The 19,529-nt window shown below is 37.8% G+C and overlaps 1 protein-coding gene across 6 annotated transcripts in view; it reads left to right on the top strand.

Moving 5' to 3' along the window:
* The window catches only part of HAG1 (histone acetyltransferase of the GNAT family 1), a 113,532-nt gene that overhangs the window by 64,972 nt on the left and 29,031 nt on the right, over positions 1–19,529 (top strand). For all 6 annotated transcript variants that reach the window (XM_088895089.1, XM_088895090.1, XM_010248038.3 and 3 more), the window contains exons 7-10: positions 13,258–13,357; positions 13,707–13,775; positions 18,537–18,591; positions 18,916–19,034. In XM_088895089.1, the coding sequence (XP_088751215.1) occupies positions 13,258–13,357; positions 13,707–13,775; positions 18,537–18,591; positions 18,916–19,034 (343 nt within the window). The remainder of the gene's footprint in view (positions 1–13,257; positions 13,358–13,706; positions 13,776–18,536; positions 18,592–18,915; positions 19,035–19,529) is intronic.

The following is a 19,529-nucleotide window of genomic DNA, read 5'->3' as shown; positions in this document are numbered from 1 at the left end:
ATATCCAATAAAGTTCAGTTCCTCCTTTCTAACACACCGTTTAGCTGTGGTGTAGCAGGAGGAACTAGTTGTGATACTATCCCATTGTCCTTTAAGTAGTCCCTGAATTTGTCAGAGAGATACTCGCCACCTTGATCTGATCGAAGGGTCTTAATTTCTCTCCCTAATTGTTTCTCGACTTCTTGTCCGAATTTTTTGAACATTTCAAAAGATTCGGATTTATGTCTCATTAGGTATACGTAACCATACCGAGAGTGATCATCGGTAAATGTTATGAAGTAAACGTGCTGGTTACGTGTCCTAACATTCATGGGACCACATACATCAGTATGTATAATGTCAAGTGTGCCTATCGATCTTTTAGGCTTACTGTTAAATGGACGCTTTATTATCTTACCTTGAAGGCAAGGTTCACAGGTTGGAAGATCTTCTACAGTTAGAAAATCCAAAGGACCATCCTTTACCAACCTTGTGATGTGGTCTATGTTAATGTGGCCAAGTCGGTAATGCCACAGACACGTGGGATAAACTGTATCACGAGTTCTTTTCTAGGGGTTATTATTCGACGTAGTTTCGGTTATATTTGTTTCCAGAGAAGGATGGAGAACATAGAGACCATTCTCAAGTTCTCCGTATGTGAGGAATTTGTTATTTCTTTTAATAGTAATAATATTAATAAAGAGAATAGAATATCCATCCACACACAGTTTTGAAGCAAAAATCAAATTTCTTCTTAAATTGGGTACATAAAGAGAATCTTTTAATGTAATTAATCATTCTCTGAAATACAATTCTACAGTCCCTATGGCTGTAGCTGCAACATTTGCAGAAGTCCCCAAGTAAAGAATCACCTCTTCGTCACTCAGTTGCTTGTCCTAAACCCCTGCAATGTATTACATGCATGAGTAGAAGCCCCGGAGTCAATACACCATGAAGCAAAAGTTGCCAACATATTGGTTTCTATGACAAAGGATTCGAAATTACCTTGTTCCTCTTCCAGTGGCCGGCTTGCTTGCAGAAGTGACAAGCATCTGATGCTTTGTCCTTCCTTTGCCTTTTGGGCTTGCTAATTTTCTTTTGAGGCTTCTTCTTTGCCTTGCTCTTCTTCTTGCCCGATTTGATCGCAAAATGTAGTTTCCAAAAGTGCAAATCGCAGATGGCTGAACCCAAATCTGCGAAAATTTCTCCTATGCGTAATCTGCTTCATCATCGAATGAAATAAAATAGAAAGCCTATTTTTCTTTTAATATTACATCAGATTTAAATTCCTATACATTTCGTCTAAAAATAAAAAAAAAATAATTACTGACAAAGAATGAACAGAACAGCAGCTGCGCAAGATTTCTTGCGCCATTAAAGAATTCGATCTCCATCATACGAACAGCCCAAAAATCAAGAAAAATATATAGAACAATTCTAAATATTAATTAGATTCATAAAGATTTAATTTCAGATCAATCGCCTAAAAACTGGGAACAAATTTCCGAGAAAACGTTAGCTTCGCAAATCGGGTAGAACACCTTCTGCCCATTTGCGTAGATCCAGATCTGGTTTAATTTGGTTCAAGATTTAACCTGGCTCTGATACCACTGAAGGGATGATCGATCCATCATATGGATGGCTGAACCTTGTAGGAAGGTTGGGCGAAATTTCAAAAATTTCTCTCTCCCATGTGGGAATCACATTCCTTATTTTAGAAAACTGCATTTTCAAGGATCAATCTTGAAACCAAACCGGACCATATCTGAAACCAAAATGTAGAGGAATATACCTGATACGGAGTAATAGTAAACCACTAATGAAGGTGTTCACGCCCTAGGAGAAGACCAAAGGCTGCTTCCACCGAAGATAACACGATGCGTGGTGAAGCAGAATCAATAGGGCAGTTCTTTAGCAAGAACCGAATTCTTCAACAAGAATATGATGGAGGGCTGGTGAGCACGGCTTCAAATTGCCTCTTCTAGCAAAAGGCAATATCAAGAACCGTTCTTGATCATTCCCACTAGTGGAGATTGAATTGGGTAGGGCGGCAAGAGCAGGAACAAAAGCAGAAGACAAAAGTTGTCGAACTGTATATTGTCTTTTCTCTTAATTCAGCAGACTGTTAGATGATTTGGAGGTTCGCCCTGCTCTTCTATTTATAACCTTAAAGAGAGGATGTCTTAATCCCATTAGGAGTTTTCTAATCCGAATCATTTATTTGGATCTGGACTCTTTTTAAGAGATAAGAATAATCCCTTATCTTATCTGTAGATAAAGATCAGCCTTCATAATCTAATTAGGAGTTTCCTGATCCAAATCTTTATTTGGATCTGGACTCTTTAAGTGGATAGGGATAATCCCTTATCCTATCAGTTGATCCAAATCCCAGAACCGCCCCCATTTAATTAATCTTATTAAGCCAGTTCGAATTGGGCTTTAGGCCCATTAAGTCTATGTTCTCACTAGCCTTCTTAATTTGCTGTCCAGTTGGCTTTCCTTGTATGGCGTGGGACCCAAACATTAATCTACACTTCAGCCACATGGGTTCAACCCAGCCTTTGTTACAAGGCCTGGCTGAATTCACTGTAGGAGACAGTGAACCCTTGAGTCTATCACCATGGGCTCTTAACGGGCCCAACATTTACACTAAATGGTCATTGGGTCCAACCACCTTATGAAAACCCAAGGATTGTGTGCAGATGCAAGATTAGCCCATCAGGTATTACCTTCAATGGTCTTACACTTAACCTCTCAGCCCATAATGATCAAACACTGCCCGACAAGAGAGGGCCTCTCCCTCGGCTGCAAGGTACAGTGCTGCACTCTCTACTCACATGGATCCCGGGAATTAAAACCTTTTGCAAACATTTTGAAACCATAATATATAGACATATATATATGTATATCTCTATATAAATATATTTTGCAAAACAAATTTCAACGGTTGAAATCGACTGCCGGCAGTTTTGGTTTCCATTAGAGAGAGTGCATCCCCGATCATTCACTTCTTCCGACAAAGGGGCTGATCCCGTCACTATGATCACCCACTTAGATGAATTCTCGAACTGTCCCAACATACCCAGGTTTTGACCCCTCTAAGGATCTCACTGATTGGCACATCAAAGACAGCCCAATCCGACACCTAGTGTAGTATCATAGTCGAGTCTAGGGGTTAGGTGTAAATTCCAGTTTTGCCCATCTATTTCCAAGGTCCAAGGCAATATTGGAATTTTGGTTTGGTTCAGGGTTTCAAGAAAACCCACATTACATGTACCTCAGGTCTCACCCTGGCAGTTGAGACAAACCACCCCAACCAACTTGGCCGCACATCAGTGTTAGCCTTGGCAGGATAAATCTCCCAAGATCTATCCAACTGCTGTAAAGATTCTAAACTAACACGAGTCTCATATATGTCCAATTTAAGGGTATTACACAGAAACACACCATGATAACATGAATCAAATATGTAGTTTATTCGTTTACATTAAATGTCATAATGTACATCATTCTGATTGGAGCTAAGGGCATACAATCTCTAATAGGTGCATGTTTAGGGGTTTCAGTTCCGTTTTGGAAGGATGTTTAGGTTGGCTCTACTCATCTCAAGGATCTCTTTCTCTTTCCCTTTTTGTACTTTGGTTCTTTGTATAAAAATGAGTGTGTCTCTATGTTTTTTTCCACCCCTATACCTCCTATGGGCCACAATTGGGGATTTTTGGTTTTGCAAAGGTTTAAGGGATGGTGAACCTTCCTCGTTGACTGGTTTGCTACGACTCCTTGATCATGTGTGTTTGGATCCCTTTGATCTGGAGAAACGTTTTTTGGACTCCCCATTCTAAATGTCTTTTTTTGTGCTTCCTTGTTTAAGTCTATTTGCCTCCCCTCTCCCCTTCTTGCTTTTCTTGCTAGGGAGGTTTGGTGTAGGCCCATTCCACCTAAATTTGGAATCTTTTGTTGAGAAGTAGTTAATGAGAAGATTAACACTATGGTCACCTTACAAAAGAGAAGACCCTTTATGTGCGTTTCCTCAAACTGGTGCATCCTTTGTATATCCAATGGAGAGATTTGTCATCACCTGTTAATCTCCCGTCCATTTATTGGAGATATTTGGGATTGGTTTTTTCTCTTTGTTTGAGTACTAGTGGAATCTGGCAACTGAGGTAAAGATGCTTTTTTGACCCTCTACTTTTGTTTGGCATAGGAACAAGGGAAAAATCATGTGGAAATATGTGATAGTAGCATCCATATGGACTTTTTGGGAAGAAAGAAATGCTAGAATCTTCTCAGGGAGGGAGAGAAGCAAAGAAGCAGTGAGAGAATGCGTGATGACCAGAATAATCCACTGGATAAGAACCAGTGGACTCGTTTTTGCAGTTTTCTTTTAATGTTACATGGAGAAATTGGGTGGAGGTGGCAAGAAGCTCTTCTGAAAAGGAGAAAGTAAACTCAGTGTGGATGCCTCTTCAAGGTGACCTGAAATTAAATTTTGATGGTAGTAGTCAAGGAAACCCTAGTCCCTTTGGAATAGGAGGGATGCTGAAAGATGAAGATGGACATGTCATTGCTTTGTTCTTGGGTCTTGTAGGAGAGGGTGACTCTAGAGCTGAATTGCTTGTTGCACTACATGGATTCAAATTGTAAATGAACTCAACATGGTAAATTTGGTGATTGAAGGGGATTCTTAATTGGTGGTGGGATGCTGAAGGACCCAAAGTTTATAATTTGGTGTTATCGGAATGAAGTGAAGAAGTTTAAATGTTTCACTAGAAATATGAACTCGGAAGTACAATGGGTTAGAAGATTGGCTAATGGGATGGCATATATTCTAGCTAAACAAGGGGTGAATAGAAACTGGTTGTATTGGGTTCAGTTCTAATTGGGAACCTTTTGTAAGATTGGGAGAGGTAGCGTCTCATGCCTCTCTAAGGGATGCTTGTAATTCTTATTTCAAGTGATTAATAAAATTTATTTTTACTTATAAAAACATTCTTGTGTTATTTATTTTTTTATAGGTAAAATGAATTTTATTAATCAAAGTAATATCTAGTACAAGCATCCCTAGGAGAGGCGTGATGTGTGATGCGTGAGATGCAACCTCTCCCCCATAATAATAGTAATATCAGTTAACAATTGAGCCCAATACAACGTATCCCTATTTAACCGTTAGCTAAAGTTCTGCAGAAGCATTAGCAGTCCTCACCCAATGTATATTGAAGTCATGTTTCTTGCTAGCAATTTTTGTAACTTCATTTCACAGATTTCAGATATTTCAACCCCATTACTAGCATAGAATCACCTTGGATCATCAAATTCTGCACATCCAAGTTGCTTGCAATATGAACTCCTTGCTAAACTGCTAATGATTCAGCTCTAGTAGAGTTACCCGTTCCAATTGGTCTTGAGAAAAGAGCAAGGATGTTCTTCCTTGTCCCATACCCCCTACTCCTGGAGGCCTAGATTGCCTTGGCTACTCCAATCAAAATTATGTTTTACAAAACCTTCTAGAGGTGGCTTCCAGGCTATAATTACTTTATCCTTTCTAGAGGGACTTCTTGCCACCTAAAACCAACTCCTCCGAAGGTCATCAAAAGAGAAGGGTGAGAAAGTATCCAAAGTTTTTAACCAATGGATTGCCCTTGTCCAAGTACATTCTTTTACCGTTTTCAAATTCGTTTCTTTTTCTAAGAAAATTCTTGCATTTATTTCATCCTAGATGGTCCAAACTAAAGCTGCTCTTTTACATCTCCACATGGTTCTTCCATGTTTCTTAGGCCACAAAAAGTGGATTAGAGAGATGATTCACCTTCATTGGAAAATTCCACCTCCACATAAAAAAAAAAAAAACCATTCCCAAATATCTGTAGTAAATGAACAAGATGCTAGTAGATGATTAGAACTTTCTCCATTTGATCTACAAAGAATACACTAGTTTGGGGATAAGCAAAGAAAAAGTCTTCTTTTCTACAAGGTGCCCATTGTATTAACCTTCCCATTACACACTTCTCAACAAAAAACACTTTAGGGGACTGGTTTACACTAGACTTAAGTAGAATGGAAAACCTGGGGGAGGCCGATTGGCAAAGAGGCTGATAAAAGGAGGCACAAGATAAAGCACCTTTAGGATGTGGTATGAAAACTTTGTTCTCTTGTTTAGGAGGGTCTAGGTGGACCTTATCAAGTAATTGCAAAAGGTTAGCGCTACAATCATTGGCTTATCATCCCTTAATTCTCTATGAAAACCAAAACTCTATCTGTGACCCAGAGGAAGGATAGAAGTACTGAAATTTGACACGGGCAACTTTTTAAACACAAAGATAGAAAACAAGGAGGGAACATGTCCTTAAGAGGAGAAAAACCAAGCACAAATATAGTTGTCAAGGTGATGCCTAGGCGACAAGGCGCCCTTGGAGGCTTGCCTTGCCTAATCACCAAGCAGTTTTGTATGTTGTGTTATAAAATACTTTTATATTCTTAATTCTTTGAGATTATAATTATAAAATAGACATTATTAAACTAAAATGTTCATTTTGTGTATTTATATACTAATTTGTTTTTATTATTTTATTTGTTAGGGTATAATCAACAAGACATTGCTAAATGCTGAATTAAACCCTCATAGACTTACAAACCTTAACCATTAAGTAAGGAAGAACTTAAAATTGTCTAATCAACATATTTTCTTTGTCTACATCTATTTCTTCTTCTTCTTCTTCTTCTTCTTCTTCCACCTTTTCTTTTCTTCTTTACCTATAACAAAAATAAGGGTTCAGCCCCTATTTTTTTTGAATTTTCTTTTCTTCCTTCTTTTTCTTCTCATGAATATGTTGATTTTCTATGCTTAAACATGAAGTTTATACTTTTCTTATGAAAATTATGGATAGTTATTAAGGAAATATGGTTATGGAGCCTAGGGAACTACCCAATGATATATGTTTTTTTACTTAAAAAAATCCATCACCTAGGCGACAAGGCGCCCCCTTGTTGCCTAGCCTCACCTTGGTGCTTTGAAAACTATGGCCACAAGTCTTCCTAAAACCAAACAGAATACCTAGAACAGATTTCATACCTTATAAAATTGAGGGAAAAGAGGGAAAATGTTGTGAATAGCCTTCCAGGGTTATGCCAAAGTTGCTCTATAGGATACACCTGCATCCCAACCGCTTTCTGATATGCTATGGATATTGGAAGTAACCCCATACCACTACCTCTCCAAAGGCCATCTCCACAACCATTTTCCTAGCAGTGCTATATTCTTCTTGTTCACGTTTCCAATACCCAACCCTCTCTCTTCCTTAATTTTGCATGCTAATTCCTATTTTACCAAGTGATTTTTTTATTCCTTTTCTTGGCTTTCAAAGTAAATCTTTCATAATGTTCTCTAATTTCTTGTCTTATAACAAGGTATCCTAAAAATTGACAAATAATAAGTCGGTAGGTTAGCAAGAGTAGATTTTATCAAGGTAATCCTACCCCTCAAGGAGTGTAATTCCTCTTTCATGCTGCTAGCCTCTTGGCACACCTTTCTAAAATTGGAGTTCAACAAGTACTTTCCTTCAGGTTAGCACCTAGAGGAAGGCCTAAATAAGTCAAGGGCCAACTAGTGGTAGAGGAAGGGAGGTGAGGAGTCTTCTCACCACAGATCTCACATGTGCCTCATCCTACTCTCCTTACTCACACATGTGCATATTTATTTTTAAGTGAAATCATTAAAAATATAACAAGGCAAAATTAAAACCTTCATGGGTCTTCATTGTCTCTCATAAATTCCATATTTACTCTCTAATAACACCATTCTTCTCTTTCTCTCTCTCATCTTAATAGTCAATGTTTGTAACATCTCCCCTCCCCATTAAATCCCTCTTTTCCTCTTAAATCACTTTTAATCCCTTTTGGTCCTATCTAATAAAGTAGGGGTATTAATTAGATTGATTGGATTAGGTTAAGGGCCAATCTAAATATGAGCCCTAGATTTGACCCAAACTAATGTCGAAACCCAAAATTGCCCACCAATTCATGGGGTGAACCAATTTTTTTCTTATATAAAAGTCTAAATAGAAACCATTTGTCCTTTCCATGGGTTATTAGGTTTTTCTCTATTCTTTTATTAGTTTAATGTATATTTGTTTCATGAATTCTTCTGGTTCAACAATAAAAATCACTTAACATGAGCCTTTGGTTATCTTCATCATTTCAATTTTGAAATTGTTTTTTAAATTGGTTATTGATCTCATGTTAAGCATTTTTTTGGCTATATAAAAAGGAATAATTTTGAAGCTCAATAACTAAAATGGGAAAGAAAATTATTTTTCTACTATTTTATATGTAAAGAACTAGGAATATATAAAACCTTTGGTGAGCCACTGTTACTTCATTTTTCCCCTTAAAAATACATTTTAAAAAAATAGCTCGTGCATTGCACCGGTCACCGTTAGTATTGATTAATGATTGACAGAAAAACAACCTTAATTCTCAGGGCCAGGACCTTGTTAACAGTTTTATAGATGCTAGTCACTAGACTGATGGACCTGGAATCCTTTGGGTGACTTGCATCAAGCTATTTAGGTATCAAAGCTAGGAATGTGGCGTTGATCCTCGGACTTTCAATGTGGCTATCTGCAAAATCAAAGAACACCTCAAACAACTCATCCTTCACCACATCCCAACAATCATGATAGAAAGCCATGGTGAAACTGTCTAGACTAGGGGCCTTAGATCTATCCATCGAGAAAATTGCTTTCCTTATTTCCTCTTCTTCAAAGTTTCTTTCCAACTATCTGGCTGTATCATTATCCAATTTGGCCATACTAGTCCTTCAATTTTTATCCCATCCACCTCCAATTTGGCCATACTAGTCTTTCATTTGTCAATGCATGGAGAAAGAGAAACTTAGTATTCTTAGCCCCCTCCTTGATCCATTTGTTTCTTGCCTTCTGCCTCCAACTGATCTCTTCCCCATAAAGCACTTCTTACACATCCTTCTTCAAGTTCCATTTTACTCCTCTCTCTCTCTCTCCCTCCCTCTCTCTCTCTTCCTTATTGAGATTAGACCGACTCTCCTCATCCAATTCCTCAATTTTAGTCATAAGACTCAGCTTTTTTCCTCTAATCTTCTGAAATGATCCTTGTTCCATTCCTTAATATTTAATCTCAATTTCTACAACTTCTTATGAAATTTTATCCCCTTCCACTTCACTCCTCCCAATTCTTCTCTGCACCATTCCCCCACTTTTTGTACAACGTTCGGATGGGATAACCACATGTTTTCAAATTAGAACAGTGTAGGGCTACTCAAAAAGGACTTAGTGCCTAATCTGAAGTAACTCTAGGCAATGCTCTAGCAACTGAATCTCCCTAATGGTTTTCCCAACCTACATCGAATAGTAATCTATCTAACTTTGAGCACAAAGGGTTTTCTTGGAAGTTGGACCATGTAAACTTACAAAGTTTTGGAACCACTCTACTATCTCTTCTCCTATGAGCATAACCATCGACATGTTTAACTCCCTGATCATGAGCGTAATCTTCCCGATAGTTCTGCAGCTATAGAACACGAAACTTTTTGCTTCAATCTTCATAGACTTCCTCCATTGAGAGACTTGCACAAACCTACTTGCTTCCATTAGTTTTAAATCAAAAGTCAACTTTATATTCTTGTGCTATTTATTCTCTTCTTATGTTTAAACTATTCTAGTCATTAATTATTTTAACCATTGTTTAAAACTTTGCAATTAAATAATCAAATTAAAGCAGATTTTTCTGTCTTAAATCTGAAAATTAGGGCTGAAACTTGTGCAAGCTTGGGTTGAGCATTGGCTAAAATTTGAATGGGCCTGTATTCTAGGCCCGATATTCTGTAAATTCTTCAAGTTGGGTATGTGACTTGCACCCTTACTGAAAACCCTATCAACCTTTTCTTTCTAACCCTTTTTCAGATCTGGAACCTATTTTTTCAAGATAAGGGACTTCTCTTGGAGATGCTTACTTGAAAACTAAAACTTGTTATGTTCCAATTGGGGGCTGGGGGGTCTTGTTCCCTACGTGTTTTCTTACTAGGGGAGCAACAAGACCATTCATCACTTTCTAATTTCTTGTCATTTTGCCTTTAGTTTTTGCACAAACTTTTTTTTTTTTTTGGATGTGTGGTTAGTATCAACAAGATGCTGTCAACTGAGATCAGTGGCTTGTTTAAGCCCATATGCTTGAAGGTCCTAGCTGGTTCACCTGGTAATGTTGGTGGATGTGGTTCACACTTACCTAGCACTGTATCCCCTAGGGGTGGAGTGGATTCGAGCTGAGCTGAATATTAGATTATTTGAGCTCGGCTTGACAAAAAACATAAGGCTAGAGTTCAAGCTTGAGCTTGATTCGAGCTAGAAAGCAAGCTTGTATTTGGCTCAAATGAAAAGCTCATATGCTTGAGCTCAACTTGGCTCAAGCTTGATAGTGAGCGGAATTTCATATAAAAAATTAAAAATTATACATATAAAAATTATTTCATATTGTACATATAAAAATTAAAATATTATATATAATATAATCTCGATTAGGCTCATGAGCTGAGCTTCATTTGGTTTGAGCTCTGCTTGATTAGCGAATAAGCTTATATATTGGGCTTGAGTTCAACTTGAAGCTCAATTTTGATTGAGCTTGAACTCGAATAGCTCGTGAAAAGATCGACTCTTGTCCACTCGTAACCCAGTCCCCTCCCATCCTTAGTTTTCCAAGAAAAAAAAAAAAAAACTTCTCCTCTTCCCAACTAACAGAGCAAAAGTTATTAGATTTTGAGAGTAACTATTCTTTGGTTAGTTTGAGATGAGGAGGAAGCCAAATCTTGGGTTTGTAAGAGAGGAATTTTAAGCTTTCAGCATAATGATGATACTGCAAGAGATAGTATTATGTGGCCCCATCAATGTTCTGAAAGTTGTAATCGTATTGTAAATTGTAAAGAGGTTTGAGTCAAATTGTATTGTAAATCGTAAGATTTTTTTCTGAATTTTCTAAAAACTATAAAAAAAACTAAAAAGATACATAAACCTCTCAAAAACTATACATATTAAAAAAAGCTATACATGCCAATTATCAATGCATGAATGCAATACAAATATACAGTAGTGAGATTGAGATTTGAGAGTTGTGACACACTACAAATAAAGATATCATGTTTACCAGTTTATGGAATATGGACATATTTTAATTCTAAATTCTTAAAAATTAAATTATAAATTCTAAAAAAACATGAGTTGCTTGATAACATCATTTCAAAGAAAATAAAATACAAACAAGAGAAAATGAATGGGGCAAAGCCCCTGTTTTTGAACTGGTGAACCCAAAAAATGAGAAAACAAAATAGGGTGGAGCCCCTGTTTCCATGCAAAAAAACAGGTTAGAAGAAATGGGGTAGAGTCCTTGCTTTTATGCAAAGAAGAAGAAGAAGAGAAAAAAATGGGATGGAGCCCCTGTTTTTGGCGTCCAAAAGAAAAACCGAATAATAGAAGAAACAAAAAAAAAGAGCAGTAGGAATCATTTGCAACAAAAAAAAGTAGAAATCAAAAACTAAAAGAAATACATACCTTTTGGTGCAAAGCCAGAGATTTGGAGCTTCACATACACGATGGAGGAGGGTCTTGGCCTCCCACTTAAGCCTTTTCCATCTTTAGAAAGCTTCTCTCGAGTGATGAAAGGGGATATTTAAGTTTTATGATCAAATGGCAATGTTACCCCTTTAAAACAAGTGAGATATTAAAAGAGGAAGGACTAAATAGTCTTTTCCTCTTAAAATATACTTTCGACATAACTTGGTTGAATCATGTATGAATTGCAATTTACGATTCAAACTAACGAAGTTATAACTCACACAATTAATTAAAAATCCAATTCTTAACTACGATTTGAATTGTTTTGGTCACGATCTGATTTGAATTGTCCAATTCGAATCGTGAATTGCATGATTTTAAAAACATTGGGCCCCATCATTAACCACCCACTAGAGGTTTGATTTCAGAACATTGATCATGTTGTCAAGGAACTGTCAACTGAATTTTGAAGGTTGTTCGGTTGGGAACTTAGGACCTTTAGGAGTTGGAGGTGACAATGAAGAGGCCAGACAGGTACTAGGGTTTGTACGTGTGTGTCTAAAGAGTACAAGAATATGAATGTAAAAGGTCAGTTTTGTCCTTAAAAATAAAGAGTAGAAGAATATTTACGAAAAGGATAAAGTACATAAGACATATGGTACAACAATACTCCCCAAGGATAGAAAAAGACAAGATTAACCCTTATTCTCTCTACAGGAGGTACTTTTTGAAGCAAAAACGGGGATCTTTACTGGTTTACTCTGACCAATTGCCATTAGTACAAAGGACTCTATTCTAGCAAGTTCCTGTCATTACTCCAGGAACTGTAGTTGATATTCTCTCTAGGTTATACAAGGATAGAGGTTAGGGAGAACTTCCAAGTGGTGGTTAGTTGGATTCATGATGGTGACGAGTGCCCCTTGACCCTTGTTAGGAGCCTAAAGATCAGCAAGCTGTTTGTGGATTCATCAGCCAGAGGAATAGAGAGTTGTTTTTATTTAGGGATCAGCCCTTCTGACTTGGATCAATAGGTGTATTTCATTTATGGTGGACTAGTCTGCTAACCTTTTTATCCTCTCCACTTTGAAAAAGATGCAAATTGGAGATGGTGCACAAATACCCTCCAATTATTATGGTATAGCTTATCTTCACTCAAATCATGCTGAATCTAGCCATGCGCTAAGAGAAAAGTCTTTCTAATTAACTAAAGCATTGGGCATTTATTGACACAATTAATTATGATGAATCAAATTGATAACATTAGACTGTTTAATATTGTATTCTATTATACTATTTAGTTCATTTCTTTCATTGTGCTTTCCAAGAGGCTATTGGTCTTCTTCCTCTGGTCCTTTAATATATGAGTCCTGAAAAAAAGGAAATTTAATGCAGGCCTTCTGGTTTTTTCCTCGTATGAGCTTGAAACTTTTCTCTTAGCTAATGAAGGTTCTCTCTTGAGCATTTTTTCCCACTGTACTTGGAATTATAGCCTCCCCTTCATCTATATTATTCAAAATTGTAAAAGTTTTAGTTCAACCTAGTTGAGGGCTTGAGGCTCAGTGTTACTACAATCTTCTTTATATTAATTGATCATATCCTTTACCTGAAGTTTTAGCCATAAGGATTTTTTTTTTTCTGAATGTGTGCTTCAGTTTTTCTTAGAAAGTGAAGCAATAAATGAAATGTACTTCACACCTTTTAGGTATATTAAAGACTACGATGGAGGAATCCTTATGGAATGCAAAATTGATCCTAAGCTTCCATACACTGATTTATCAACCATGATTCGACGGCAGAGGCAGGTAAAAAGATAATCTTTGCTCCATCAGTGTCATTATCTTTTTACTTTCATGTAGTTGAAAAAGGGAGAATGCATTTCTGTATTGAAGTAGCATGAGGGTGTTAGCATGGTGGAAAACTCTTAATGTAACATCTGGAAAATGCGCTTATGGGCAATTCTCTTAACTCTATCTTAAATACAATGAGATCAACTTATTGTTTGGTAGTTACCTTACAGGACCGGCTACCTTTTGTTTTTTGCATGGTTTTGATTTCTTGATGTCTTGAATTCAAGTAGAACTTCCCGGTTTTATTGGTGTCAATTTTCTGATGAAATATGCGTTGTTACTTCCAACTGAGTTTTGCTTGCAGGCAATTGATGAAAAGATAAGAGAACTCTCCAACTGTCACATTGTCTACCCAGGAGTTGACTTCCAAAAGGTATTACATCATCACATTGTCAATTTTATATAGTGGTTATCACTGGACCCTTAGTGCACCGGTGTGGGGTCTAGTGCATGGAATTGGATCTAATTGTTGGAGTGTTAAATTTGAAAAGATCCAAGGTTTTGAAGCAGCCCTAGAACCTATTTGCATGTGTGGGTGGGTGGATGGTTATTTGTGTGTGCATGGGAGAGGTATTGGGGGCAGGGGGGAGATTTTCTTTAGAATGTTGAAATTTTCTTTGATTTGTAAGCTGTAAAAGTATGGCCTTTGAACAGAGGAATGTAGGACAGAGAGGCAATGATCAAGAATCAGCTACAAAACCTCAACGTCATCATCTATAGAATCTAAACTCTTATGTAACTGACCCCATATAGTTTGGATAACAGGATAAGTTTTAGATTAACAGCTACAAAACCTAAACTTACTAATAAATGAAGAGGTTGAAGTGTCTTGATCTGTGTAGTGGTGGTAGGAGATGCACTGAGGAGACCAACACTGGTCAGCTATCTGTGTAGTGGTGGAAAGAATTTTCAAATTTCCACATAAGACTAAGCTCAGCCTCAGATTATGTCATCTATAGAGTAATTTCTAGAGGCAATACCACCATTGGGGAGAAAGATGGAACAGTGTTTTGATCGTGAGTCAGAAGTGAATCGCAGGGAGGTTCAGATTGTCTCTGATGGAAGGATACAAGAGGTTGAATACTTTAAATGCAAGCTTGATTGGAAGGTCCATGGGAATGGATTTGGAGAAGTGGCTGCCTAGGCTGCTTTTGATGGGGTAAGGAAAGAGTTTTGGGTGTCAGAAGGCTGAACATGGGACTATTCTTGTTTATGTTTCATAGCAGAAAGGAGGCTGAGTGGATTTTGGAGTCCGAAGCCAAACTAAACAGGGGTTGTGATATGCGTTTAAGTGATTGGGAGGCATGTGGTAAATTCTTGAATGCTGATGAAAGGAGTAGCAGATGGCAGAAGATCGACATTGTGAGAATCCTGGTGGAGGTCGATGAAGTCTTTGCCATTCCAAGAAATTTAGTTCTAGCTTTTGTAGGAGAGCAATATGACTTAAGAATTTTTGTTGTGGGAGAGGATAATACTTTTTTTAGAGCATTTGATGAAGGGAGAGAAGGAAGATTGAGAAGCCTTGGGCAAGGTTGGAACTACAGGATGAATCCTCTGTTGAAGAGGGGAAGTCAAAGGGTCGATTGAATGAGGAAGACAATGGAGGGATGTTACAAGGGGTAAAGTGGTAATTTTGGGTGGGATTGGGGCTTTATTTGAGGGGCATGTGGCTGGAGTTGGTAAGGAAAGTATGAAAAGATGCATTTTGGAGGATGGGAGTTTAAACGAAACTCTCGAGAGGACATTCAAAGGGTCACTACATTCGAACAAGACTTCGGGTGCTGAGAATGGGGACCAATCCCTGAGATTGAAGTTGAAGAGTGGTTGTAGTGGACTTAGCCGCAACAACATAAAGGTAGGTAAAGAATTGGTGTCAATTTCTTGCAATTCAAGAGGAGAAAGAGAGAGGGATTGCTACAGGCTTAGAGCCAGCAAGGTGGAGGGTTGAGTTTGGGTTATCGTTAGCTATGACAGTTCTAGAAGGAAAATGGTGAGCCTGAAGGACCAGGAGAGTTGAGTTGTGGAGAAGGAGTTTCGTTGTTTCATGTGCAGTGAAGTTTTTTCCGTTCTAGGGGAGAAAAGTGATGGAAGATTGGAGTTCGGTGGATATTCATGCTGATCCACCTCTAGTTGGGTGGTTGGCTCTGTTTGACTGAAAATCTACTAGGACCGAGGGAGACAAGGGAGGAAAGGAGGTTGGTTTAGAGAAAGGAGAGGAGGGGAAGAAAGTTTTCAAAAGGGGTGGAAAGAAGGGGAGGAGATTGAAGGAGGGGAAGACAAGAGGTTGGAAACAAGCAACCAGTTTGAGGAAGCAAGTATTAGAGAGGAGAATGGTGGGTGAGAAGTTCGAGAAGAGTGTTTATGTTTTGAAGTCCCAGTTGGAAGTCTTGGAGTTGATTTAGGTAGAAGAAGGAATTCCGGAATCAAGAAAAGGGATGCTCTTGATTCAGAGGTGTTGAAGAAAATTAGAGAGCCAAGCAAGTTCCTGCTTGTTCACGTGTTAAACGTTTTTTCATGTTTGAAAGATGGTTTGGTTAGTGCTGGTCCCACTAATAAATTCAAGAAAGTTTATAAGAAAAAAGGCTCAAAAGACAAGGTTTTAAAGATAAAATTTGCTAAGACCCGGGGAGCCAAGCGTCAAGATTCTGAATGGGATGAGCTGCAACGGATGTTGGCTTCTAAGGAAAGTTTGGAGTCAAGGTCAAAGGTTGAGGACATGGAGGAAGGGGATGTTCAAGACAGTGAGGAGGGCTTAATTGCGACTTCATCAGTCAGTGTGGGTGGGTGGGGGGGAGTGGAGATTGAATGTTTGGTTGATAGGGATGTCAGGCTGGGTAAGAGCTTAGGTTTGTTTTATTGGACTGGATAGGAGTTCACTAGAAAGTCTTTCAAAGCCTTTGTAAAAAGCAAGGGGGAAGAGAGCTTGAAGAAGATCATAGTTGGGGAAGGAGGAGAAGCATGGAACGAGGAAGGAGATGGACAAGATGAAATGCTCGAGAAGACTTTTAAGTTTCCTCTTGTTTGGGGGTGTCTGTCTTTGGTTTCCCTTGGTTTTACTTGATGTATGTGTTTTTGCTGTTGGTGGGCAGGTGTTATCTTAACACCTTGTTGTTTCTTGTACTCGATCTTCTCTTTTTTCTTTTAATAAAAATTTCTTTTTAACTTTCCAATAGAACAAGGATTAAGTGGACGAGGAGGAGAGAATAAGAGCGAGGGAGGTTGGCAAAGAGGGCAATCTATAGTTCAGGTGTGAATCTAAAAATCACATCTTGGAATATGGGGGTGTTTGAACTCCAGAAAAAAGGGAAGTAATCATGTCTTTCTCATGTAGATGGAATCCAGATATGGGTGATCATGGACTGGGCCAGGTTAGCCCCTGTGGTAAGGGCTATAGGCTAGCCCCAGATTCCGGGCTGGGCCTGATTCTGGGCCTATGAATTTATGTACAAAATATTAAACATATATAACATTTTATATTATATGTCATATGATATGTATATAAAATTAATTTCATGCATTATAAAATATGTACTATAGCTGTCGTTATAATACTTACATATAAAATATAAAATCTAACATGAAATAACATACGTGTGTGTGTGTGCGGGCCGGGCTGAAAATGATCACCCCTAAATTCAGATATTATAGTCTTATAAGATTCTAAAAGAGAGGTATGACATGGGCAACTTGTCATGGAGATTTGGGACAACTGCACATGGTTGGGTTGCACAACCTTCAATTGGGGCCTCAGGTGGGATCTTGATGACTTGGAACAATTTAGCAATGGAAATATATGATTCTATCATGGAAGTTTCTTAGTTTCTATCTGCTGCAAAAACCTAGCCAATAACTTTGGATGGATGTTCACTGGACCAATGATAGTACCTCCATTTTACACATGGCGAGAACTGGAAGGACTACTGATTACAACAACTCTAGAATGCCCTGTAGTGTGTAGAGGGGACTTAAACATCATCCAATTTGTACGTAATAAGAAAAGTTGTTTTAGAGTGAGTACTGAGTAATGACATAATGGAATTTGGATCCTTCATGGATAGCACGTCTCTTGTGGACCTTCCCCTAGCAGGAGCACATTTTACATGGACAAAGTGCAAGGACCCATCATGCCTTTTAATTCAAGAACATTTCGATGGAAGTTCCCTAGTTCATAGGGTGAATTGAAGAGTGATGGATATGTGTCTCTTTTACAGGAACTTCCTTTTGAAGTCTTTAGATGTAAGTTTACATATCTCAAGGAGAAAATCAGGATCTGGAACAAAAATGAGCTAGGGTCCATATATACTAGAATAAAGAGAATGCTGGGTCTGTTACTCTGTTCTAAAAAGCATGCTTAGGCACAAAGGCAAGGTGCATTTTAAGGCATACACTTTGCTTGAACCCAAGGGAGAACACTTTCAAAAGACATGCGCCAGGTGTACTTAGGCATGCACTTGGGCTGAGCTGCAAGGTGACTTAGGCATGTCCCTTTTATAAGTTTGCTTTTTTAGTCACTTTTTTGTATATTCCTATGTATTTGTCACCTTTGTAAAGTTCTATGTAGCTTCTAAAGTGCTGCTTGGCAAGGTTTTTTTTTTTTTTTTTAATTATCTTTCAAAAGCTCAATGGAATAAAAGACCTGTTGAGGTTTTGAGAGCTTGTCTTTAAAGATCAAATGGTCTTTGGTATTCTACCAGAAGATCTTCCTAAAAGCTGGGTGGGATGGTGCTCCTAAGGTAAAAGCTTTTTGTTGGAAAGCGTTAAAGAATATCATAACACTGGACAGATGCTTTAGAGAGGGAAGATTGAATTAGTATTCATCCCTTTATGTGTGCTTCCCTTGCTTTAAGATTGGTGAGAATGCAAATCATTTATTCTTATCTAGTTCCTTTGCAACAATGGTATGGGCTAGTTTCTTTCTCCTTTCTGGCAGTTCTTATTCAGACCAATTGTTTTATCTGTTAAGATTGGTCTTTAATAAATGATTAAATGAAAACTGCCAGAGATGTTTGAAGTTTTTTTTTTTTTTTTTTCTTTTCCTTTTGATCTGTATCGTTGTTTTTATGGGATGGATGCTTATGGCTTGTATTAAAAAACTGGTACTCATTAATATCTTTTTTTTTTTTTTTTCCTTCAGAAAGAAGCTGGTATTCCCAGAAAAATAATCAAAGTTGAGGATATCCCTGGTTTGAGTAAGTAGCTTGTTGGATTTGCAAAATAGAGAGATTTTTAACTGCTATGCAACAAGATTCCAATATGACAGCTCTATACTAGAAGAACTTTTAACTTTACACATATGTGTTGTTAAGCTTCTATTTATGTACTTATAAAATTTAACACGTCCATCAACTTGCTCCATGTCTTTTTCTTTCATTTTATACACATCTATGGACATGGAGCAAGTTGATGGATCACTATTGGTGTTTTTGTTACATTTTTAGTCTAGGAGTTAAGAAATTTTTTGCGTGTTTTTGGTGTAATTTTGCATAATAACCTGTAGTCATTTTTTTCAATAGGGGAAGCTGGATGGACTCCAGATCAGTGGGGTCATTCAAGGTTTAGAACAGTACTTCCTTCGACAGATAGTTCCAACTATCGCGAATCACTGAATTCCTTCATGCGCTCGCTATTAAAGGCAAGTTTCATGATCCACTGCAAAGATAACAATATGCAGTTGGCATTTAAAAGTTACACTTGAAAGCTGTTTTAAATTTATCATTCCTTGGGGGCAACAATTATGTTAACCTGCTATACAAAATGGAACCAGTAATACTCAAACTGAGCAAATTTTTTATCTGGGTAGGTTAACTACTTAATTTCATTAAAATAAAAGTGTATACAAGCTCTATTACAAGAAAGAGCAACAAAAAGAAAAACCTGAATGCAAAAGTGATCACCGTTCAAGATATACACTGAAATTCCCCATCAGTGCAAAACACAGAATAACCTCAAAAAGAAAGAGCAAACCACTTAGAATCTTATTCCTATGAGCCAAGGAAAACACAAATCCTGACATGCTGCACAATATCCCAAGCCAAAACAAATTGAGGCTGACATCATCCTAGCCAAGCACCACCAAGGACTAGACTCTCTGGCAAATGCTCCCTAAATCCCCATTTCAAAGCTGCAC

Source organism: Nelumbo nucifera, chromosome 1 (assembly GCF_055504915.1).
Source record: "Nelumbo nucifera cultivar China Antique chromosome 1, China Antique-T2T, whole genome shotgun sequence".
NCBI classification, from domain to species: Eukaryota; Viridiplantae; Streptophyta; class Magnoliopsida; order Proteales; family Nelumbonaceae; genus Nelumbo; species Nelumbo nucifera.
The sequence above is the reverse complement of the archived record's forward strand: the minus strand, read 5'-3'. Positions and strand labels throughout refer to the sequence as shown.